General features: G+C 35.6%; 2 protein-coding genes and 1 pseudogene across 7 annotated transcripts in view; 2 read left to right on the plus strand and 1 right to left on the minus strand.

Moving 5' to 3' along the window:
- Nucleotides 1-3,537, plus strand: LOC306849293 (activator of basal transcription 1-like). The gene is made up of 4 exons (XM_079384223.1): nt 1-157; nt 254-591; nt 1,026-1,201; nt 2,529-3,537. The coding sequence occupies exons 2-4, from the start codon at nt 279-281 to the stop codon at nt 2,907-2,909; spliced, it is 870 nt and encodes a 289-aa protein (XP_079240349.1). The 5' UTR covers nt 1-157; nt 254-278; the 3' UTR covers nt 2,910-3,537.
- On the minus strand, nt 3,007-26,531 carry LOC306849130 (catechol O-methyltransferase A-like; annotated as a pseudogene). Its single transcript has 6 exons — nt 26,482-26,531; nt 8,453-8,621; nt 7,060-7,177; nt 5,534-5,697; nt 3,804-3,924; nt 3,007-3,081 (listed from the first exon to the last, which is right to left on the minus strand). The product of its transcript is annotated as a catechol O-methyltransferase A-like (transcript).
- Nucleotides 15,612-26,662, plus strand: part of LOC306849688 (cyclin-dependent kinase 16-like) — a 34,253-nt gene continuing 23,202 nt past the window's right edge. The window contains exon 1 of one of the 5 annotated variants that reach the window (XM_079384918.1): nt 15,612-15,916. The gene's annotated coding sequence lies outside the window, so the exon portion shown is untranslated. Of the gene's footprint in view, nt 15,917-24,782; nt 24,882-25,209; nt 25,296-26,662 lie in introns of those variants that run through there. The other 4 variants (XM_079384915.1, XM_079384919.1, XM_079384917.1 and 1 more) reach the window with 4 other exon arrangements.

Raw genomic sequence — 26,662 nt, forward strand, 5'->3', positions numbered from 1 at the left:
GACGCTTCATTTTGACGTCAGATCCGCTTTCCGTGCCACGTGTTTTGAAGGAGTAGATTTATCCCTGTAATTTTTCCAAAAACATCTCGGAATGGACACATATCTTTATGGATAAAGACAATATTTTACATGGAAATATACTGGTTACTCTTTCGAAGTAAGAATCGCATCAAATAAAAGTGTTTTGCAGGTACTGACGGGTTGTTATATTATATTTCACAAGATTTCTAATATGCCGTCTCTCTCATTTTAGTCTGTAATAGCTGTCACATCTAATTATGGCTCTTCCGGAGAAGAATGAAGTTACAGCAGCCTTAGAAACACAACCCATGGTCGATGAAGAAGAGGTAAATGACTCTAAAGAGGAAGAGGAGAAAGATGCTGATCGAGAGAGGAACTGTGAAGATGATGATGGTGAAGCGCTTGACCTGGATATAAATGAAGAAGATGAGCCTGAGAAACCAAAGGGCAAGAAATGTATTCCAGGTATCGTGTATTTGGGACACATTCCTCCGAGAATGAGACCGAAACACATGCGGACTATGCTGAGTGTGTACGGAGAGATCGGGAGGATCTTCCTACAGCCTGAAGGTAAAGCTACAGTACTTGACAATATTATATTAAACATGTCTATTACTGTCTGACTACAAAACATGCATGTATACTGTCTTACACTACCACACTTATTAATGGCAAATTTTAAAAATCAAAATCGTTATTTATATGATAAATATAATATGTAAAGTTGAATTTTCATTACCAAGGTGTAAAAGAGTTGTGCTGCTAATGTTTCTGTGGAAACCATGATGCAAAGTTTGACAGTTTCCACAGAAAAATAAGCAGCAAAAACTGTTCTGCAACACTGATAATAATAAAAAGCTTCGCTGATAATTGATAACAACAACTGAGCACCAAATCAGCATATTAGAATGATTTCTGAATCATGTGACACTGAAGACTGGAGGAATGATGCTGAAGATTCATGTTTGAGAAACGTTTCATAAACATTTGTGACTCTTTTCTAGATCATTGTGTGAAAAGAAAGAAAAAGAAAGCTGGATGCAAGTCATCCAGTTTCACGGAGGGCTGGGTGGAGTTCAGAGACAAGCGCATTGCTAAGAGAGTCGCAGCTAGTCTGCACAACACATCCATGGCCAACAAGAAGAAGAGCCGCTTCATCAGTGACCTGTGGTCCATAAAGGTACATAATACAGATATACACTCACCGGCCACTTTATTAGGTACACCTGTTCAATTGCTTGGTAACACAAATTGCTAATCAGCCAATCACATGGCAGCAACTCAATGCATTTAGGCATCTAGATGTGGTGAAGACGACTTGCTGAAGTTCAAACCGAGCATCAGAATGGGGAAGAAAGGGGATTTAAGTGACTTTGAACGTGGAATGGTTGTTGGTGCCAGACGGGCTGGTCTGAGTATTTCAAAAACTGCTGATCTACTGGGATTTTCATGCACAACCATCTCTAGGGTTTACAGAGAATGGTCCGAAAAAGAGAAAATATCCAGTGAGCGGCAGTTGGCGTAAAGAACATTAAAGCATGGATCCATCCTGCTTTGTCTCAACGGTTCAGGCTGGTGGTGGTGGTGTAATGGTGTGGGGGATATTTTCTTAGCACACTTTGGGCCCCTTCGTACCAATTGAGCATCGTTTAAACGCCACAGCCTACCTGAGTATTGTTGCTGACCATGTCCATCCCTTTATGACTACAGTGTACCCATCTTCTGATGGCTACTTCCAGCAGGATAATGCACCATGTCACAAAGCTCAAATCATCTCAGACTGATTTCTTGAACATGACAATGAGTTAACTTTACTCAAATGGCCTCCACAGTCACCAGATCTCAATCCAATAGAGCACCTTTGGGATGTGGTGGAACGGGAGATTCACATCATGGATGTGCAGCCGACAAATCTGCAGCAACTGCGTGATGCTATCATATATAATATGGACCAAAATCTCTGAGGAATGTTTCCAACACCTTGTTGAATCTATGCCACGGAGAATTAAAGCAGTTCTGAAGGCAAAAGGGGGTCCAACCCGATACTAGCAAGGTGTACCTAATAAAGTGGCCTGTGAGTGTGTGTGTATATATATATATATATATATATATATATATATTTTTTTTTTTTTTTTTAAAGAAACTAATACTTTTATTCAACAAGGATTAATATTAGAATAATTTCTGAAGGATCATTTGGCACTGAAGACTGGAGTAATGATGCTGACAATTCAGCTTTGCATCCTAGAAATAAATTACATTTTAAAATACATTGAAATAGAAAATATTTATTTTAGATTGTAATATTATTTTACTGTATTTTATCAAATAAATGCAGCCTTGGTGAGCATAAGAGACTTCTTTCAAAAACATTTAAAAATCTTACTAACCCCAGACTCTTACTTTTTTTTTTTTTTTTTTTTTTTTTTTTAAAGTACCTCCCTTATACAATGTAAAATTCATCATATATGAAGCTGTATAGTTACTTTTCTCTCTTTTTCATTAAGTATCTGCACAGGTTCCAGTGGTGCCATCTCAGCGAACGATTGGCTTACGAGCAGACAGTGTATCATCAGCGTATGAGAACAGAAATCTCCCAGGCGAAGAAGGAGACCAACTTCTACCTGGCTAGTGTGGAAAAGAGCCAGAGGCTGGAAAACCTAAGGAAGAAGAAGGAGAAGAAGGGAGAGGCCATAGAGGAGAAGACGTGGGACTACAAACAGCGACCTACAGAAGAAGAGATCCACCTGAAACGGTTTAAGAACAAAGGCTTGTCCAAGAAGAACCTCCAGAAGGCACAAGAGAAGAGCAAAACCATCCAGGACAAAGCTCAATCGAACGTTTCCCTCCTGGCCAAGATCTTCAGTAGCGGAAGGGCTCAGGAGTGATATTCTGAGAATGAGTTTACATTCAAGTTTTGGTGAATCATTCATTTTTCTCTATTTGTATACATGCTGTTCAACATGCAATCTTTAAACAAATGTTCTACAACTTATACTCAGTTTTTGACACAGACCAGATATAAACCCCATATAGATTGTTCTGATTGACTGTTTCAGACTTTCAGAGTAAAACCACTGTATAACTCACATGAAAGTGATACCATTGTAAAAACAGTGCTCTAATTTCCCATGAAAAGAGGCTTCACGTCTTCTGAAAGTATTATGCATTGTTTATTCATTAAATTGTTCTCTAATTCTATCCCATGCCTGTTTGAAAAATTTCCAAAAGTAATTATTTAATTACTTTTAGTCACCTTTTGAACCTAGACACTGTCATTGGATGAGTTTTTGGGATTCAAATGAATTAATGCTATTTTCATATTAATAAAATAGTCCTTGTATACAAATGGTCATGTTTTGAATCTCAACTTTTATTTCATTGATACAATATCAATATAAGCAAAAAATGTTTTCTTACTCAGTATTTTTGTCTTGTGTCCCAGCAAAAATATGTCAATATTCTAAAAACAAGATGTTTATTTGAGAATAAAGATTACTTAAGTCTTGTTGCCTGAAAAATTAGTAAAACAAGAAAATATATATTTTATTACCCCATAGCCGGACATTACGTGTTTTATGCAAAAACTCAATTTTGATAATTTTTAGAAAACAGGACTAAATATATTTTGCTTCTCAAGTAAAAGTTAAATGTTTAGATATTTGTACTGGAAAAACAATACTGAAAAACTTGAAAGGACCCCTGTGACATTCTTTGCTTAGGAAAAACAAGATTTTTAAAGAGACTTTAATAAAAATAATAGTGTACTTTGGGCTTCTTACCTCGAGAAGTTTAGTATCTGGTACCTAACAATCTTTCCAGTGATCCAAAAACACAAAATCAAAGGATTTTATTCCAAATCGTTCCTTTATTTGGGGATTAAATCCCCGAAGGGTCCCTCCACTACCGTAAACCTTAAAAAAAAAAAAAAACATTACAAAGAAAGCGTTGTTACCTTTAAAATAGATATATAGTCCCAAGCAACTGTATATAGTTTTGTGTATTTTTGCGACTTTGAAGCCCCCTATAGTAAAGACTGTCGTAAATTTAAAACTGTTGTAATTACATTGGATCGCTTTAAACGTGCATTTGTTGCTGCCGTGAAGCAATCCGTCTTTTTAGGCCCTGCTGCTTTTTCGCAAAACAAAACAACAAGCCATTCATCTTATTAGAAGTCAGTGTGCCATCAGGATGACTTAGAAACTTAAATTAAAGGTAAAAACAAACATACAGTTGTTTTAAGATGTCACTTGTATCAAGATAATCACTTAGTTTAGCATTACAAAATGTTATACGTGCCTTCATAAAGAACTGTTTTTTTAATAAGCTATATATACTTAAAAAATGGGGTAAAAGTACATTTAAAAGCAATACTGACAATTCAAATGGCAATGCATGACTTGAACCATGTCAAATGTGACAAATGAATCAGATTATTAGCCATAACCCTTATCATCTTAACTTTTTCTCAGACATTTGATGGAAATTAGATGATAATTTGATATAATTTGCTGAATTAAACATGCAACAGAGTGCGGTAATGTGGCAACAATGTAGTATATTATAAATTGACACTTTATTTAAATGTTGCATTTTGCATTGTATATAGTATACATACTATGCATAGTAGGCAGTAAGCAGTGCATGGCTATTTTATTCCAAATATCAGTGTTTTAAAAGTTATTTTTAAAGTTTTTATGAATGAATGAATGAATGAATGATGCATTTATATAGCGCTTTATTGTGTATTGCCGTACACCCAAAGCGCTTTACAATCATGTGGGGGGGTCTCTCCTCAACCACCACCAGTGTGCAGCATCCACTTGGATGATGCGACGGCAGCCACAGCACAACGGCGCCAGTGCGCTCACCACACACCAGCTACAGGTGGAGAGGAGAGAGTGATAGAGCCAATCAAGTGTATGGGGATTATTAGGAGGCCATGATAGACAAGGGCCAGTAGAGGGAATTTGGCCAGGACACCGGGGTTACACCCCTACACTTTACGAGAAGTGCCATGGGATTTTTAATTACCACAGAGAGTCAGGACCTCGGTTTAACGTCTCATCTGAAAGACGGTGCTTTTTACAGTATAGTGTCCCCGTCACTATACTGGGGTGTTAGGACCCACACAGACCACAGGTTGAGCACCCCCTGCTGGCCTCACTAACAACTCTTCCAACAGCAACCTAGTTTTTCACCAGAGGTCTCCCATCCAGGTACTGACCAGTAATACTGACCTCCAATAATATTTTTAATAAATATTATTGGAGGAGTATATTTTACATGAAAATAGCATTTCAGTCTTTCTACTTAAAAGATTTGCATTTAATTCAATGTTCATGACTTGATGTCTTGAACACTTCCATGTCAAATGTGACAAATGACCCAGATTATAAGCCATAACTTTATCATCTTAACGTTTTCTCAGACATTTTGGGGTTAAAAAAAATCACATTTTATTCAGTGCAGTTTCTGAGTGAAAAAGGTTTCAAGCAAAGCCTTTCCCTACCAGTTCTTTTTCTCACCTTGTCCTGAAGGCCGGCGTGGGCGGTTGAAGTTTGGAGCCAGGGGACAGCAGTCGAGCGATCCGAACGGTGGAGTAGCCGCAGTATGTGCTGAGCTCCAGAGCCGTGCTGGAGTTTACCTCCGTCAACACCGAATCCAGTATGAGCCCTTCAGAGAGACACACAGAACACAAACCAGAGGATTTCTGAGGAAACTAATCAATGAGGTGGCTAATGACATAGTTGAAATATCATTAGAGCCTGTCTGCCTCGTTAGCAGCTCCGCGCCATCATTAATTCATCAGTGCCTGTTGTCACACATGAAATTGAGCTGCTAATAGGAAGAATATTATACTGATGTTCACTGTTTGGTATCATATAGTGGCACTAAACATATTTAAAAACAATATTTTTCTTGTTTACCACTGCAAATGTCGAAACATTCTTAAATCAAGATATATTTACTTGAGAAGCAAAACTACTCACCATATATACCCATATATACAAAATGGCAAGATATAAAGTCTTGTTTTTGGAAACAAGAAAAATATATGCCAATGCACTGTAAAAAATAAATAATTAAACTGTACAAAAGAAAAAAAGTTTATTGAAGTATGTTTTACAAGAAAAATACTGTTTCAGACTTTGAAATATCACGTTTCATGTGTCTCTTGCCATTTCTTTGTGGTTTCAATTTCTTAAAAATGGCTTCCATGCCTGTTTTGTTTTTTTCAGTGTTGAATAAGAAAAATATTCTTGTTTTCCTGTTGAATTAAGTTTATTTTTCTTAACCCATTGCAAGATATTTTTCAGTGTTATGTTATTGAGATGAAATAAAACCTAAACTGAAGTAAAATGTAAAAAACTTAACATATTTTATTTATATTAATTGCCAAAGCAACATTTCTCTTTTTCTTTTACTTTAAATTGATGTACTAAAATAATTAAAAATAAAATAAAATATAGTGCTTAATGTAGAAAGTAATTTAGCCTCTCAAGCAAATTTAATGTTTGTACTAAGATTTTTTTTTTTAATTATTATTATTATTATTATTTTGTTATACAGTGTTTTTGCTCAATTTTTAGTGGATATATTAAGTCAGTTCCCCTCAAATTTAAATTATAGACATGTTCCACCAATGTCTGTCAACTATCAATAACCAAAATAGGATCACTTTGTATATTGTATAAAACATCATTCAGGGAACACTTCTGAAATGAATCCATCCTCAGTCCCATAATGCATCAGTGCACCTAATTGCTGCTGTTGATTGTGTGGGATGCATTGGCTGCACATTGTGCGTACATGCAACTAGTGTGCATGTGTGCAGCCATGCAGAGAGCATATTGACCCAGTAGACAGGAGACTGCCATCACTTCTCATCCAGAACAGCCGGCTTTGAGCAGCCCTAAAGCCATTTACTCAAGAGCGGAAAAGAGCATAATAAAAGCAAAAAAATATCAAGCTAATGGTGAGAAAATTAGTAAGGGATCAGAGAAGGAGGCAAGGGAATGGAAAACAGGTTGCTACCTTTTTCATCGCCCACGTTCATGGCCCATTCTTTGTGCCGGCAGTAATAATCGATGGCTGAGATGACACTCTGAGGGTCTCCTTTTGTGGCGTTCTTCTGAACGGCTTTCAGCATGAGCTGCATTCACAGAAATCAGCCATGAGCCATGTTCTGAGCAAAGCCGGAGAACAGTAGTCAAAAAATAAAGACACATAACATGAGGCCATTAATTACTCTTGCTTTCAAAAGCCATTCTATAGGGATTCTGCTATTGAAAAATTCTGTTTAATCATGGGTCCCTTAAAAATTTTACTTTGCCTGTACCGTGGTACAGATGTTAGACGGTAATACTGTGGTATCTTAATATATACAATGATACTGAATGATTACTCTATGCATGTAGCGTAATATTATTTTGTAATTTTGTACAAAATTAAATCATTATAAAGAATTTTGTTTTTTAAAGAAATTATATTATGATATTTAGAGTGTTTTTTTAAATTAAACACACACATAATGTATAGAGAGAGAGGGCCATTGTAATGGAAAATGTGATTTTTAATAATAAATAAATAATATATTTTTAATAATAAATATATTTATAATATATATGTAATGGAAAATGTTATTAATTGTAATTAAAATAATGTCAATGCAAAAATAAATAAATAAATAAATGGATGGATGGACAGAAAAACAAACAAAAAAAACAACTTTTGATGCGTTCACTATTTCTTATAGTCCTCCCTGTTCTTGCTTGTATTATTCTACACGGTCGCTTTGTATAATAAATATAAAACTAGGTTTCATTTTCTTAATGAAAAATATATATTTATTTTTAATATTAAATAAAATTGTTTAATAATAAATACATTGATAATATTTAAGTTATATTTAAAAAATGTGAAACATTTTTAAATTTTATTTTAAAGAGATATAGATGGTTACTTTTATAGTGCAAATTTGTCTTTGGTTTTACCATACACCACAAACAGTGATATCAATACAACACATAAAAACAACAAAAACAAATATACATAAGAGCAATATAAAAGACCCGAGGTTGTCTAAAATTATAATAAATAATTTCCTTGAAGGTAACAACTGAAATTGAGAGTGTAAGGGATTAGATGAATGCTCTATAATAACCAAACCTTTAGATGTATAAATATCATTCATATCAACACAGAATCAGATATATATCATATAACCATGACATGTTCTTTACAGGCTTTGTTGATTCACCAAAACACAGCATTTTGATGGTAGCCTACATAGCCTTATGGTACCATGTGTGAAACACTATGAGCATGGAAGTTTTGTCATAAGTGACTCTCTCTTCTTTGAACATCAACAGCTCATCTCTGCATATGTGAGTGATGTACTGTATGTATGAATGACAGTGAGGGTCACCTGAGGTCGTGATGATCCCGTCATGTTAAGGAGCCGCTCAAGGATGACATCGTGCCAGAGGAGTGCGAGCCAGCCTCTGTTCTGCACAGCTGCAGGGATGAGCCAGCGATAGAGGACGTACAGGACAGCTGCTGAAACCACCGTCACTGCCAACAAACTCCACAGCATGCTGTGAAAGACAGAGAGAGACTAAATGATTAAGGTCAGCAAAAAGAAGAAGACATTAACAGCTTCGCAATTCACAGAGGGTGAGACTACAAAGCAGTGTTAGAAAGAATTACACAAAAACAGATATGACATCAGGGGAAAAAACAAGCGAAGGTCAAAGGGTAAATCTCACAAAGCATGTTAAAACATGTCTTATTTATATTTCACTCCTAAATCCAGAGTAAGAAATAATATATTGCTGAAAGAAAATGAAGCGTATTTTAGTATAATTCATTTATTTTCATTTAAATCAGTATTTTCATGACAATTAAGCATATTTTTATGTGTATGTATGTGTTTGTTTATTTTCAGTTACATTTTCTAAATTGGATCAGGGGTAGTATAGTTTAATTGTAAAAACATTTAAAAAAGCATTATTGCTACTTAAGAAAACAAACGTCAAATGAAATAAAATAAAATTAATATAAAAATTTTTTTATTTCAGCTATTTCTCATTTTAAGTTAGTTGAACTTGATGTACTAAAATAACTCAAACTGAAATAAAAATGAATTCAACTTCAATGAAAATTTTATATATAAAAACTGAAAATTTTAATAAAACTATAATCGTTTATGAATGCTACTAAAATAACACTGGTTCAGATGCTTTATATTTGCATTCTCATTATTCTAGTTATATTTGCATTAACTTAAAGCAGCAATGGGAATCAACCTGTCTGAACAAGGCAATACAACAAATACTACTATGATGTATATTATTATTATTATTATTACAGTGATGCTATTTATTTATTTATATTTGCATAATGGTTAGAATGAGATTCTTTCACATGACTGTAATGAAAAAAGCCCTTGATTGTGACAGAAATAATGTCACAATAGAATTTGTAATTTGTCAAATGTAATTTATTCCTGTGATGCAAAGCTGATATTTCAGCATCATTACTTGATGCATACTTTACATTACCAGTCTTCAGTGTCACACGATCCTTCAGAAATCATTCTAATATGCTGATTTGCAGCTCAAGAAACATTGCTTATTATCAATGTTAAGATTTTTTTTATTTAGAAATTATATTTATTTTTATCATAAATGTCTTTGTCGCATTTGATCAATTTAAAGCATCCTTGCTGAATTACATTTTTTTAAATCTTACTGACTTTTGAATGGTAGTGTATAATTTAATACCAAGAACTTTTTAATCTAAAAAATAAATAAACAAAAATGTTTCTTAAAGTAATAGTTCACCCCAAAATGAAAACACTGTCATCATTTATCACCCTCATGTTGTTCCAATCCTGTATATGAATTTATTTCTAAAAAAAAAACATTTTTAAAAATATCTTCTTTCGTTCTCCACAGAAGAAAGACATTCATACAGGGTGAATAAATGACAGAATATTCATTTTTGGACAAACTATCCCTTCTTTAAAGAACCTTTCTTTTCAAAGGACCTTCCAAGAAATCTTCTTTTCAAGAGTTCAGCTGAGCAAGTGCAATACAGTTATTACAGTGCTGCCAAAATGACACTGATCCTAACACATTCCTATTAGTAAAGCTCCGAATAAGGACTTCTGCTCCAGTTTTCTGTGCAGACACAATGGGCCGCTCATAAAGAACCCCAGACACGATCCACTGGAGTAACACAGAGAGACGCAGCGGTGACAGTAGCGGCCTGTGCGCTGTCAGAGCGTGCTTTAATTAAAGATGGTATCACCATTCAAACCTGCTGCTGAAAATAAAACCCCAAAAAGAACCAGACAGACTGAAAGACAGAAGCATCTCTCTTAAGAGGCCAGTTTTACAGCTTCTGTCGGCTCCTCCACACATGCTGATATCGACCGCGTGGCCTGCCAGAGACCTCAGGACTTTAAGCAAGACTGAGTTCTGATTACTAGGCCACATGAATATTTAAGTCTCCTGCTTAATTATAGATTGCAGCTAGACTTTAGTAAATTGAAGTGTGCTGTTAACACGAAGGCAGCGAATAAACATGATGTGTGCGGGATGTGCGAATTTCAATCACCATCTCGCTTATGAATAAATATTGAAGTGTGAGCAATATTGGTTGATGTGAATGCAGAGCTGGATCATGCAGAAAGTTACATCAACACAAAGTGTTACGGCAAGAAAGGATTCTCACATAATACATAACACATATGCATGCATTTCCTTGAATTTCATAAGCCAAACAAAGAACAATCTGTTGCAATATTGTGCCAAACAACATTTCCATAATCTTACTTCCTTTTGCAGCTGTCTTCACAAACACACACACACACACACTCACACACACACACACAGAGACGAGCTTCCCTTTCTCTTTTACTCCAATGCCTTTATGCCTTTCTCTTACAATGTCTTTCTCGCTGGCCTCTCTCTCTCTCTCTCTCTACCTCTGTCTCTCTCCCCTCCCTCTTCTGTTTGCTCTTTATAACCTGTTCTGCCTTGATATGTGTTGAAAGTGATGTACAACCACAGGTCATGAGAGAGAGAGAGCACGAGTGAGAGAAATGCAAGCACACACACGTGTGTAACATACAGGCTTCCCTTCGTTAATACTCAGACACGCACTTCCAGACGGCAGGAGAATGAGCTGAACCTCGGCCAACTGGGCTGAGTTTTAATCCTCCTTTAGCCAATCATGTTCTAATCTTCTCACGCTTTCTTACACCCCTTCCTGCCTCCCTCTCTGCCTTCTGGTTTTCCCCATTTCTCCTCCTCCTACCCTCCCCGTGCACACACTGACACATGGATAATGACACAAGAGGGGCCTCAGCATCACCATTTTCCAGCATAGGGAGTATAAAGCATATATTTTGGCATGTCTTCTGCAAAAAACATAATAGTGAAGAAAAAAATAATAATGCAATACTAAATATATATACATTTTATGAATGCACATAATGCATTATGAAGATATACATATGATATAGATTATGAAAATAAATGTAACCATACAAAAAAAAAAACTACCTAGGTTTCAATTTCTTAACGTTAAAAATATATATATACATAATTATAAATATATTTAATAACACTAGTATTTTATTTATTATATATAAATATTTTAGAAAATAAATGTATATATGCACATAACTGTTTGTTTATATTTTTAAATATTTAGACAAAATATTACAGAATTACATATTTTTTCTAATTAAAAAAAGAAAAATAAGTCTAAAACAGCTAATATTGGAAACGTTTTAATTTATTGATATTGACTGTTATTGGATATTTTAATCGTGCATGGCCTTTTCCTATTTTTTTATTTTTTATTTAAATTGCTGTCTATCATTTAACATTCACTTAAGTTTAAATTCAATAACAATATTAAATATGATCTTTAGCACATCTCAAAATTAACTAAATTATATATATATATAATTGATATTGACCATATTATATTATATTTTTCTTCTATAATTTAATTATCTAAATAAGAGTAAAAAAAAATCATATCAATAATATATATTATTGATATGATTTGTTTTACTCTTGTTTAAGAGTGGTGCACATTGTTCTAAAACCACATAAAAATATATACACATGAGAAATTCATGTTCATTTTCTATATTAGTGGTAAAACAAGACTCATACAAACATATTGCATGAGCTCTACATGAGGCTTATGAGAAAACAGAGAGAAAGAGAAGTAGAAAGGAGGAGAGAGGTTACAGATCCCAAATGTATTCTCCTTAGTACATGTCATTCCCAATCTAAATCATCCACACACACAAACATAATGATGCTTCCAGACATACACAGGTGAGCGCCAGCACTCTGTGGTTCTGTGAACCTGCAGCATAATAGTGTCGTCTCAACATGTTAAGCACTTGAAATGCAAATGTACTAATGAATGCAGAACATTACGGCATGCGTCAATGGGTTTGCCATTTAGGTTTACATCAGCCACTTAACTCCTTTTATCTGCATTATTGTTCACCAGTATAAATGAGACATTTAATAACATTCTTATTTCTAATTAAAGCGCAATCATATGTGGTCATCATCATGTAATAAACATGGCGTGTTGAAAGACACCTGACCTGGCCGAACGGTGGCTACTGGTGGCCGAAAGAGACACTTTCAGAAGTGCTCTCTTAATCAAGACAAGGTCGAACATGCATGACTGCCCGAGTGTTACACATAGTTAAAGGCCATTGAAAAACAACACGCTTGGTGCAAATGTATGAATACTTGTTGAAAAAGGTGTAACTTTACAGTATATGCTTAATTATGCTGCATTGTGTGTATGCAAACTTGAATTTTTCATTTTCAGGACCCACATCCAGTGGTTTTAATTTTAAGGTCAAGTCATGTATGCCAAAAATACTAACCTCTGGATAATTCCCAGCATTCAGTTTCTTCCCTGGTGAAGTAAAATGTTGGGAACTGTTAAAGGAATAACAGAATTGTTCATTTGCACCCAAGGCACATTGACGCAACCCCCATACAGTGGGTTTCCAGGACTAAAGTAACTGCTGGGGGCTCTGATGCATGCCAGAGCGGTGACTCACTGTGGGACTCCAGTTCTTTCCATCACACACACACACACACACACACACACATGTTGGGTTTCCATGTTTTATGGGGACATCCCATAGGCGTAATGGTTTTTATACTGTACAATCTGTATGTGCTATTGCCCTACACCAACCCTACACCTAAACTTAGCCCTCACAGGAAACATGCTGCATTTTTAGATTTTCAAAAAACTTTATGCTGTATGATTTATAAGCTTGTTTCCTCATGGGGACCAAAAAATGTCCCCACAAGATTAAGATTTACTGGTATTACTATCCTTGTGGGGACATTTGGTCCCCAGGACGTGATGAATACCAGGTGCACACACACACACACACACACACACACACTCTCTCTTTCTCTCTCTCTTCAGGTTAGGTTTCCCCCAGCCCTCCTAACCCATCCTGTTTAATTATCATATAAATCAATGCTGTCACTGCAATTATGAATCGGCCTGGATATCCAAAACATAATGCTCTAATAAGGTTTCATGTGCTCAAAGTAGACATTACAAGATAAACTGAAATTTAATTTACAGGGTATGAAGGCTTTATTCCAAAATGTTATTATTATAAAAAATATTTTTAATAAATTTAAAAGTAAACAGTTTTTATTTTATTTTAGTTTTAGTTTTTTTTTTTAAATCAGAGAACAAGCATAGACTTACATATGGGAATTTATATATATATATATATATATATATTCATATAAAATGTATGAAAAAGTTATTTTTGTAACTTATTTCAAAAAGTGAAACTTTAATATATTCTAGATTCATTACATGAAAAGTAAAACTTTTCAAAAGTTTAAATTTTTTTTAATTTTGATGATTAGAGCTCACAGCTCATGAAAGTCAAAAATCCAGTGTCTCAAAATATTAGAATATTTACATTTGAATTTCATTGCAAGCTTGAGAATACTGTCAAGCAAAGCCAATTATTTGGACATTTTTCCTTAGGGGTGCACTCACTTTTATGGCCAGCGGTTTAGACATTAATGGCTGTGTGTTGAATTATTTTGAGGGGACAGCATATTTACACTGTTATACAAGCAGTACACTCACTACTTTACATTGTAGCCAAGTGTCATTTCTTCAGTGTTGTCACATGAAAAGATATAATAAAATATTTACAAAAATGTAAGGGGTGTACTCACTTCTGTGAGATACTATAGATAGATAATAAACTCTGAATTTCAGTATACACCCCATTCTGATAGAATGATACACTTACAGATGCACTTATTACTTAAGCTAGGGTGGAACAACTTATATCTACATTGAGAAGCCTTTTTAATGATAAATCTGATCCTATTACAAACAAATGCAATTGAACGTAATTTCTTACATAAATAATATGTCAAAAATATTTAACAGCTCAGCATGACATACAGTGGCTCACAGCATTCTGCATTAGACACTGCACTCCCACTGCCTCTCCCCTGCGCATTCCATCTGAATGGTACAGTCTGACTTGATTGAACGGAATTCGGGTCAGCCCACTATGAGCCAGTTTAATTTATTAGGGGTGGACGGTTTCACTTCGTATCCAAATTTCATGACTGCAGGGATGCATAATCTACAGAATCAACCTAATTAGGAATATATCATAATAAAACATAGATATATATCATAAAAACGTGTTAATTACACGAGAATTAGCTTAATGACATTATGACATGATCCCCAACCTATCCAATGAGTGACTCCTGAATCTATTCGCAGCTGCTCTGTCGCTTCCATGATCCACTCCAGACAGGTGTTCTGAAATATTCGGTGTCTGAGATGATGACGCTGTGCGGAGTTTACATGAATATTCATGAGTTTCCTGTTTCGCGTTAAAGCGCCACTGAAAATATTGACTCTTTTCAGATTAAGAAATGCTTCAAAGTGTGATGAAGTTCAGCAGGTATTCAGGCTACTGTTAATTTAGGCACAAGAGTTTGTTTTCCTTTAAGATTGAAAGTTAAATTCAATGTCTTGCCAGGTAATATATCCTCAGGAAGGAAAGATAATTTATTTAAGCTCATGCACAGATGCGTGAAGACCTGATGCCTTTTGAATTAATCATTATATAAAAAAGGGATGATGTATTACATGTGATAAAGAATATAATGTCACCTGGATAACCTGTGCCTGGCTTGTGGAGAACAATATCCCCACACACCAGACAAGGTAGCAACTTGGGTATGTTAGATTATTATTATTATATATAAACACTACAGTGTATTTTAAAGTTGCACTACCATATTAATTCATATCTCATATTGTTTAGATTGCATGTGACTCTTGCAACGGCTGGTACCACTGGGACTGCATAAACAGGCCAAGTTTGGTGTACATTTTATTTGTCCGGAATGTCGTATTTAAAGTGTTTAAAGTGCACTGAAATTTCAGTGGCGCTTTAAGGCGAAACAGGAAGCTCGAAACTGGGCGGAGCTTATATGAATATTCATGTCAGCTCCGCCCAGCGTCATCGAAAATCATCTCAGACACCGAATATTTCAGAACACCGGATTTGGCGAGGAAAGGAACAGCTGCTGTAACGTTTTAGCAATTATAGGAGAGAAGGGACAGTGGTAAGACATGCGGGGTCAAGAGGAGCCGCTCCAGCAGCATTGGAGACTGGACAAACAGCAGCAGCAGGAGTAGAGGATCATGGCCGAGGACTATTGGGAGAGCGCGGCCGCTTTGGGATAATATACTGCTGTTAAGATTACACGAGCAACACACTCATTTACACAAGCACACGCGGATCTCAACTCCACGGGTAAGAAAGCCATCCCGGATATTGTCCTGTCCCACTCGGTTATATCTTCGTAAAGTGGGAAATGCATCATAATGGGACAGAATAAGTAGATTTAGGCCGTTTTGTGTGAGTTAATTCGCGCCGGACAGTCTGTGTGAGAAACCCTGCTTGGGTTGTTAGGGCTGTCTGAATGAAAACCGAAAGATTGTTTAATGATAAACGCGAACGGACAACAGAAAAGTTAAAATGAAGGAATAAAAATGAAAAGGAATGATTCTCGCATTCCTGTACAATGGCCGGTCTTTAAAGCCAGCTAACTAACGTTAGCTAACCTGGCTAGCGTGTTTATTACTGTGGATTAGTCAGCAGTCTGGCTGCAATCAATGTTTAATTTCATTATTTTAACTTATTTATGGCTTGCCTGAATAATTGTCTTATCCTGAGGGAGTCTTGTGTTTTATTCAGTCGTGTTGTGCTTTCTAATAATCTGAATTACCGCAGGGGCTTATACAATATGGGTTTAATTAAGTTGTATGTTCATTTTGAGCAGTTTTGTTTAACATATACTATTAAAAAATATTATAAAAGGTAATATTTAATTAAATGCATTTTAGAGAGGAAACATTGTCAATGACGTATTTTACGTTGGCATTGGCATCTTGTGATGATGACAGCGTAACGTCATTCATTCAAAACATGACGGGGTGTTATATAAGTTACGTTATAGTTGTAAATATGTAGTATTGGATTCGTGTTATCTAGGGGTAAGGCTGTACTTGAATCTATTTTTGGCATAAAAAGACCATAATGATCCTTCCAGCTCACATAGATTTCCCAGCAGGTGAAACCACGTTTGGTGCAAGTTATACTGATGGAATGGGGAAGAGTGAGTGATCCAGTCCGACTCATCAAAACTTGAATGAGAAGTCTCCTTAAAGACTCAGTTCTGGTCAGATGGAGGAGTGTGTTTGACAGTTGCCGGTCTGATTCAGAAAGGCATGTTGGAGGCGAGGGTGCATGTTGAGGCGGTTGGTTTGTGGAATATCATCACTAGGTTGTGACAGATGGTTTAGGAGTCTTTAACTTTGCTTTCCTCTCCTAAATAGCCTTACACTGTTGTAGCATGCATAATTTCGGTGCTTTAGTAAACTGGCGTTCATCAACCTAAATTGAAGTGGTGGTTTCCATTGATTGCTTATTTAAGAGAATTAGGGAAAGCACTTGCCCTTTGACTTCTGTGTTGGAAGTAATTGGCTTCGAAGCAGGACTAGAATAATTCCAGAGGAATGTGCATTGCTCGCAGAATTAGTCTGTAGGCATTTTTAAGGGTATTTTTAGTGATATATGGGGAAAAAAATAACTGAAATCTGTGCATGCATGACCGATAAACAAAATAGGTACCTCTTTGCCACAAATTTACCAACAGCTTTTTCACACTTTGCACTTCTGTGTATTTTATTTCATTAAATTGCATGTGCATCTTGACCTGCTCTTTTGGTCAGTATTCTCATTAGTCATTGAAAAACCCATACTTATCAAACATTGACTTATTTAGGCTACATGATCTTGTTTTTGATGTTTTAGACTGTTGTTTAAAAATATTTCACCAAAATTCCCTCATCCCATTTACTTGCTCATAATTTTCCAAAATATTTCTAGCACATATCTTAATTAGCTTTTTAAGTGGCTGATTTCTACATGACACAAGATAAATAAAATACCATAGTTAATATAACATAAGTTATATTTAGTTAACTATTTAATGACAATAAAAGATTATTTTATTTAATGATAATAAAGAAAAAATTTATATACATAAAATGCATAGCAAAAAATGGAAATTAAAACCTGTCATAGAATTAAACAGAAAAATAATTTGCTAGTTAAATGCTAAAATTAAAATGTAATATGTTTTAGTTTTATTTAAAAAAAATATTTAGGGAGCAACTGCCTTAACCCACTTTTAATGATAATTAAAATGAATATACATAGTGGTAACAAAAATGGAAATTAAAACAAAATAATAATAATAAAAGCTAACAATACATATAACTATAAATAATAAGTTTTTAGCTTAAAAATATAGCATCTTCCTTAATATCTATTGAAAGTGTGTTCCATAGCTTTGAGGCATAATTGACAAAAGCTGCATCCTTGGCTTTCTTTTGACTGTTGTAATCGTCTTCGTTATTGCTGTATTCGAAAATCTTTGAGCCCATAATGCCTCAATGAATAACAGCCTCCAATTAGAAAGCAACCTACATGAGCTGGCAGATTTTTTCTAGTTCTGGCATGTGTCACCAGCATAATAATATTGATGAAGTGCTGCACTGTACGGACACCTTCTTCCGCTTTTCTGCCGCTACAGAGAAATGACAGCAACACAAATACGTTTGTACTCAGAGGCTGGTTGATGTAGTGCTGTCTGGACCTGTTGTTCCAGAATCAGTCTCTTTGAAGGTCACCCCCGTCAGTGTCACCTTGTGTTTGGATGCATGTCAGTCTGGTTGGAGAGGGATGTTGGGGGCCTGTGGCCAGCATGGACCGGTGCTTTAACTCTCTTGTGTATGATCAAATGAAAGGTGTTTTACAGAAAACAGGCTGTTTTTTGCCGCTTGGCTGGGTAGGTTTGTAAACTCATCCACATGGACGAAGACCAAGCTGTCACTGTCAGCCGTCCGAACCTCATGGAGCATTTATTGACCTATAGAGTGGATAAATGAGCCTCAGTCTGCCCCATATCGATGCAGGTCAGTTAAAGAAACACCGTGGCTCTGAAACCGAGCACTGCCCATCTGTTTGCAGGAGAGTTGTGATGCGGTTAGTCCTGTGTTAGCTAGCAGGGGCCCACAGAATGCTGTCCTGCATGCTGTTTTGATGGACGACTGCTGCGAGCAGTAATGAAAAGAGAGTCTTAAAGAGTCATCAACCCTGATTAAGTAGCACTAAGACGATGCCGAGAGCTGAAAACGGCCCTTAACCTGGTGTAGTCTGCTGCTGCTTTCCTCTGGGGCAGCAATCACTCACCAGGTCATGAATGAAGCCAATGTGGAGGGTAAACAGGTGAAGCTCATGTGTATATATAACCACATGTCTTGTTTGTCTTTGATTACTGAACTGATTAGGGAATGACTCGATTCATCTTGGCACGGAGCAGCAGATTTCCTGGCTTTGTCAGCCATTCAACCACATTGCACACAACTGATTGTTATTCTAAATGCAAAACATGATGAATATTATGCAAAATGTCCTTTAACAGTCAGAGTTCCTCCTCTGAGCTGTTTGTCACATTGGTTTACTGTAAACAAGAGCGAAGGTTTGTGGATTTCCTGTTGATTGTCTGATTCAGGAGATCTGATTTGAGGCTTCTTGGTTCATCTTGAATTTATGGGTGAGATGCATAAAAGACGCTTCAGATGCCTTGCTTTGATTGCCATTGGATCTGTCCCCATTTATTTGCTTTTCTTTTCAACATCCATAATTTTTTGTCATCTTGGGTTTCAGGCGTGTGTTTCCGTTCTTCCCCCTCGGGGGAAAGGAAACACCACTCACGCTATTTCAAGTATTTCAACTATTCATAGTATTTTTAGTGTTAACCTTCCAACGGTTTGCCTTGGAGTTCTTTAAAACCTTGTTATTGGGTGTCTGTACAATTAAAAAATTGGTAAAGCTTTTCCTTTATCATCACTTGTGTGATCCCAAACCTTATGCATTCTGCTTAATGTGCTTTTAAACGCCTCAAGATTGCATTTTACATTGATCACCTTTTACTACATCCCAAATACTGCTTTGATATGTATTTTTGTGTTTTAAATTGCTCTTTGACAAATTAAGACTCTACTACTCACTACTTTTAAGTGGTTTAGTGTAGATGTTCAGACAACTTCTATAAGCAATATTTCTAAAGAACACATGGTCTGTTACTTGTTTAACATGTTAAATCTCTCTTAGCATGGACCACGATATCTATCTGCACAGGAAACAAGTGTTTGAAATCTTGTGCCAGAGTAGAATCCCGTCCTCAGGCAACTTGTTAGTGGGTCACATTAAGTCCAAGGACCCAAAGCTTGGATTTGCTGTCAAGATTGTTGCTCATCTTTGTGCCAAAGCATGTGATTAATCCAAAGGAAAGGCAAAACCTTCTGGCATTTTGACTGTTCCTAAAGAGAAGACCGTGTGTTCTGGAATAGTAGTTTGTTATACTACTACATACTGTTTTTTTTTTTTTTTTTTTTTCTATTTTTTTCTTTTATATATATATATATATGTATATGTATATGTATATGTATATGTATGTGTATGTATTATTTTCTCATTTTTTTTAAATAATATTAATGCTATTAAAATTAAATTTTAAATATAAAATGTCATATATATTATATTTATTTATTTATATGTAATTAATAGATTTGCATTTTCCATGTTCCTAATAAGCACCAATTTCCCCCACACACACATCTGTATTTAATGTATAATTGTATATTTTGTATTTATTATATAATATCTCTCTCTCTCTCTTTCCCCCCCCCCCCTTTACTGGGGTGCATCGAAAGACGATGATCTTGTATCAACGATAGCCAGAGATATTGTCAAAAACATCAATTATTGGCAATATTAAGAGGATTTTGCATATCCAATTAATGTAGGCCTGTTGCATTCTGATTTTTACTAGGCCTATTATTATTATGAAGTAGGGGTGTGCGATATATATCGTCTGCGATAATATCGTAATTGTTGTTTTAATGATGTGCAATTTGACATTATCGAGTATTTTGCAAAAACCAAACAGAACACCTACGAGTGCTCGCTTACATTACGTGAGGAAGTCTAGACAAGGGTGCGTGTGCATTGTGTGTGTATATATATGTGTCTGTGTATATATATATATATATATATATATATATATATATATATATATATATATATATATATATATATATATATATATATATATATATATATATATATATATTAGTGCCCTCCATAAGTATTGGAACAGTAAAGACAAAATTGGTCTGTTGGCTGTGGAGTCAAGACATTTACAAATATGATTAAAAGATGAATATGAGACAAAACTACAGAATGTCACATTTTATTATTAGCCGTTTCAACACATACATGTTTTACCAAATAAAAAGAACAGCACTTTTAGAGTTCATCCCACTCATTGATGTGAGCATAAGTATTGGGACAGTTGAACATAAGGCAGATATAAAAGATTAAAAGCTATTATTTAGTTGCAGATCCCTTGCGCACAATCACAGCAGTGAGTCTGTGATCCATAGACATCATATTCTGATGCAATATGAAGCACTTCCCAATGAATCTAGTGGCATTTTCTTGAACATTGGTAGGCAAGATGGTTTTGTACTCTTCCAAATTCATTCTGCTACTGTCATCATACATTAAATCATCAGTAAAGTTGAGAAGGCCTGTTCCAGAGGCAGTCATGCATACCCATGCCATGACACCACCTCCATCATGCTTTACAGATGAGACTGTATGCTTGGGATCGTTTGCAGTTCCCTTTTTTTCTCCACATTTTTGCTTTCCCATCATTTAGATAAAGGTTCATCTTTGTCTCATCGGTCCATAAACACAGTTCCAAAACTCTTCTGGCTCACCTTTGTGCTTTTTTGCAAACTCTAATCTTGCCTTTCTATTTTTGGTGCTGGTCAGAGGTTTGCATCTTGCTGTGTAGCATCTGTAATTCTGTGTCAAAGTCTCCTGAGGACAGTAGATTGTCAGAGCATCACCCCAGCTTTCTGGAAGTTGTTGGTGATTTTACAGACACGTCTTTTAGGATTAATTTTCACAACTTTTATGATTTGTGTGTCATCAACTACTGTTGTTTTCTCAGCCGATCAGGTCGTTGTCGGTTGCTGGTGGTTTCCAAACTCTTGATTTCTCCATGCCCTTTGTTTTTGCTAGAGCTCTAACTGACTTCCTCTTTTCTTTTAGCATCCACATTGCTTGCTTTTCTCTCAAAGTCAGCTCCCTCGTCTTCATCCTTGTTTGTGTGTGTCATCATCGAATGCAAGATTCAGAATGCAGAAGTAATGGATATAACTGATACGATACATTCCCTGCTTTTAATATCTGAAGAATTAATGCAACAGGACACAGCTGATCACTTAGAAAGACCTGTGAGGCAACTGTCCCAATACTTATGCTCACATCAGATAGAAGGCTGAAACTCTAAAAGTGCAGAACTTCTTAGCTGGTAAAACATCTCTGTGTTGAATCACCCAAAGATAAAATGGGACATTCTGTAGTTTTGTCTCATATTCATCTTTTAATCATATTTGTAAATGTCTTGACTCAACAGCCAACAAAGCAATTTTGTCTTTACTGTTCCAATACTTTTGGAGGGCACTGTATATCATTTCATATGGTTAAAATCACATAAAGAATGCCTTTTTTTTTTTTTTTTTTTTTTTTTTCAGAAATAAGCATGATTACAAATGTGATATTGATTTTATACAACAGGTCAATAAATAATATATTAAGAGACTTATGTTTTAGACACCATATTGTCATAATTCCAAACAGCTACAGTACTGTTTTGCGATGTTTTGTTCCTGAATGAATCAACCATTCAAATGATTCGGTTCAGTCGCAATGACTCACTTGTTGACAGTGACTTGCTACCACCTACTGGCGATTTTTAATTTCACATTCAAAGTATCTTTTCATTTTAAAATAATTTCAAATACCAGTATTCAATGTTTTGTTTAAAATATAAAACCATTATGCATTTGTAACTGCAGGTTAAAGCACTCCATGTCCCTCTGAGCTGCATTAAACAGTGTGTAAATACATCTAAATGCCACTTCAGATGCAACTTCTGCAAAGATTCATTTTGTTGATGCTGGTTTCATTGATTTGGTAACAGCCTAAATGTCTTATTATTCTAATTGACTGATTAAATGTAACAATGTGATTCAAAAGATGCACACTTTTAGAAAAAATGGCTTTATTAAAGGTATAATTGCCCATAAAAGGTAAAATGAATTTAAATTTATATGAAAAGGTTAATTTATATAACTGATGTGAACTGACCACACAGAATATGAAGAATGTCTAAAACTGCAGCTGTCCACGGTAGACCGATATCAGCACACACTCGGCAAAATATCGTCTAATTATCGTTGTCAAAAAAATCCCCCAAAATATTTATACTTTTTTTTTTTTTTTTTTTTTTTTTTTCAATATCGCACACCCCTATTATGAAGTTACTTTTATTATTAAATTAAAAGTACAATAAACTTGTCCCGCAATTATTACCGCATAACTGCTACGCTGTGAGGATAAGATTAGGCTATTTACTCCTCAATTAAAATGTTTTTTAAAAAGGTCTTTGAAAAACAGGTCTATTAGGCTATAGGCTACGGCTACCTACAATGAATTATAGTCCTATAATTAAAATATTAACACTGCAGTCATCAATAAAAAAAAAATCTATGAAATAAAAGCTTTTATTTCAAGCAACGACTTTCAAAACAACCTGTTTAACACTAAATGTTTCTTTTTTTTTTTTTTTTCTTTTTTTTTTTTTTTTTAATAGCTAAGTACGGGCCACAAGAGAAATATTAAGGAAATAAATGAAAACGGCTATAGGCTATACCGTTATCAGCTTGTTGAAGTAGATTCGTCTCTGAGAGTATATGCGGCATCAGATGCCGAAAGCTCCATCATTCTGTTTTTACTTTCACTTTCTGCTTGACTGAGATTAAGACGTTCACCTGCATAAATCTTCACATCACATGTGCAAACCCTGGTGCAAACGCCAGGGCTCCAGACAAAAAAATCGAGTAAGGAGCCATTGGCTCCTGTAAAAGAAAAACTTAGGCGCCAAATAATTTTTTTAGGTGCCACAGAATAAAAGTGGTTTATTTTATTATTATCATTTTATTTTTCCCCCCTATTTTAACATTTCAATCATTTTGTCATGTGTTTATGTCTTATCTTTTCTAGGCTTTATCAGCATTTTAATCCATCTTGTAGATGATCAGGTCGACCGGGGGACTAAGGTTCACTTAAAGTGTGAATTAAATGTCTTTTACAACTTGAAATATACAGTCACAAAGAATTGTTCGTTACACAGAATCTGTACCAATATCATGGACCATAAGCATCACTTGGCAACTGAGTGCAGTGCATCCTATAAATGTTGTCAGGTCTTTCACACATTCAGTCTGTTTTTCTTCATTAGTAAAATGCAATTTTATAGGAGGAGTTGAATCATGTACAACACAATAAGTAAAAATATTAATATGCAACAGCGCATAAATATAGCAAAACGCTCCTCTTTATAGTTATTTTTCTAGCTGACTGATGAGTTTATGGACACTGAGTGGTTATTCTGAGGTAAATGTATTACAATGCAATGTTTACAAGCTTTATACATTTCCTCAGTTTGAAACACTGAATGAGCTTTTACATAAAACATTTCAGTAAGTTCAGTAAGCCAGTATAGGCTTTCTTATTGCCTACCTTTTGATCATGTTCATTTCATACTATAGTAGTAAATCGAAATATATAATGGGTTCACTTACTGCTTTAACTGAGGCGCTAAAGAGTTTTGGGTATATTACCCAAAGTGTGCGCTTGTGGTCCGCATTAAAGAGCACCCAAACCGCATCATTTGAATTTCGTAGCATTTTAAAGCTGATACTTTGTTTATTAAAAAGTAAGACAGCACAAAGCTGTCCGAAACGCATTCGAGACGGATATAAATCCAATCGCTCGAAGTACTTAGGAGGTGGTCTGGGCGAAACCGGACAAGTGTAAATGCATCTGGTTGTTGAAACCACATATGGTAATTTTACTCCTCCCATAATATTAAAATAATAGACGTGTGAGAGCGTTTTATAGGCTATATGGCATGTTATAGTCAGATATGACAGAATGCAACAAGCATCACCGCGGATGAGTCGCGGAGTATTTCTTCAGCAAGCGACGCGCAAACTGAATGAACCTGAAAGTAAGTCGCAGGCGCTCAACACACAATCTTCTTCATTAAAAGTAGCGAGACTAGCCTATCTTTCCAGTGCTGATGCCGCGCGCTCTCTTATCGCGGTCTGTGATATTGAAATTAGCTGATAATTAATAAAATTATCCATTGCTTTCATTGACGTGAACTCCGTTATATTTGCATATGAAGCGGGAATTGAAGAACGGATTTATATCCGTTTTGCGAAGACACATTTATGTGGCCAAGTGTAAATGGGGAAACGTTTTAACAAATCATATAGATATCCGATCAGAGAAAATGCATGAAGTGAGCAGGTGTAAACAGGCCCTTTCAGGTCTCTCTCACTGCGTTCAGCAGACTGTGTGCGGCAGAGACGAGGACTGTTTGAAACTCTTTTCCAAACTTTGATGCGCATCGTCTTATGTAAGTTTAATACGTGAACATAACAAAAGATGTGAGCGCAAAACAATCGGGAAAAAAGTCCTTTCATGCAAATTATATATAGTCGCCAGTGGCGACCTCAGCAAAAACTTCACTCGCAAATTAATATTTTTGGTCGCAAATGCGACCATTTTAGTCGCAGTTTGGAGCCCTGAAACGCGTGCTTGTGTGATATCCATTGGCTCGCCTTCATGGTTTAAAACAGAAATATTTCCAACATTGCGATTGTTACCAATTGCCCCGCCTCCCCGTATCGAAAACATACCGAACCATTACAGCGCTGTGTCGTATCGAACCGAACTGTGAATTTTGTGAACCGTTATTTATTGAAATAAATATTCTTTAGGAACAGCCAAAATTGCATTATATTTAATAAATATAATGTAATATAATTACAGAATAAATAAATACATGCTAAGTGGGTTGGTCTACACATTACCTTCAGCCTATTCACCTGGTAATTTAGCATACCCTGCTAACTAAACATATCGCTAAGCCTAGCATATACAGTGCCTGAAGTACCAGTATTTATTTGTGCTATTTATTATTTGTAGCTATTACTGCAAAAGCCTAACGGGAAAGGCTCTTTTAATTACACCGTATGAGTGAAGCAGATCTTAATGGTTTATATCGTGTCCAATTCTATTGCCATACTGCAAATGGAAGGTCAGGTCGAGTGCAGTGCATTGTGGTATCTCACTCACTGTGCTCTGGTTGTGTACTGCACATCTAGTAGGTCATCTGAGTGTTTGTGCATACTGCAAAAAAGTATGAGTAACACGCTATTCTCAACAAACCCGTAATCTCTCACTGTTTTCTCTGAATTTCACTGAACCGAGATGAATGTTCATGCTCAAGTCTGTTCTGTGATCATTACACTTTAGTTTAATGCTTTCTCTCTGCACATACTCTCATTTAATGGATCTGTTGGTACAATTATTACTGTTTGCACCTCTCTGAGAGCCTCCCAGTTGGGTTCCTTGCATTTCCGGCCTAAATGCACTCAAATCTGCAGCGTCTGCAATCCTTTAAGCGCTTGATTTATAAATGATAACAGTCACACTTAGAATGATGAGTGTGAAAACACTGTTGCTAGTCATTACTTATGTGTGCAATTACAGTTGGCTGTGTGATTTGTTTATTGTAGGTGTGATCTCTCATCGTGAACCTCTTCCAGTTACTCTCTCTCACTTTGATGTCCACTCCGTAGAGCGCCATCCGCTCAAATAACGTTCAGTGCTTATGAAATAAACACATTTGTCCTCTGAATCACCTCTCTGCTCCATGTTTGTCTTAACACATCATTTTAAGCTAATATTTATCCCAGAATATGTTAACACATTCCATTA

Source organism: Barbus barbus (assembly GCF_936440315.1).
Source record: "Barbus barbus genome assembly, chromosome: 29".
Taxonomy (NCBI): domain Eukaryota; kingdom Metazoa; phylum Chordata; class Actinopteri; order Cypriniformes; family Cyprinidae; genus Barbus; species Barbus barbus.

What these genes read in the sequence shown, in the direction of transcription:
- LOC306849293 (XM_079384223.1), top strand. Translation starts at nt 279, where the DNA reads ATGGCTCTTCCGGAGAAGAATGAAGTTACAGCAGCCTTAGAAACACAA. An exon ending in GATCTTCCTACAGCCTGAAG is followed by an intron (nt 592 to 1,025) that starts GTAAAGCTACAG and finishes ACTCTTTTCTAG; the next exon opens with ATCATTGTGTGAAAAGAAAG. An exon ending in GTGACCTGTGGTCCATAAAG is followed by an intron (nt 1,202 to 2,528) that starts GTACATAATACA and finishes TTTTTCATTAAG; the next exon opens with TATCTGCACAGGTTCCAGTG.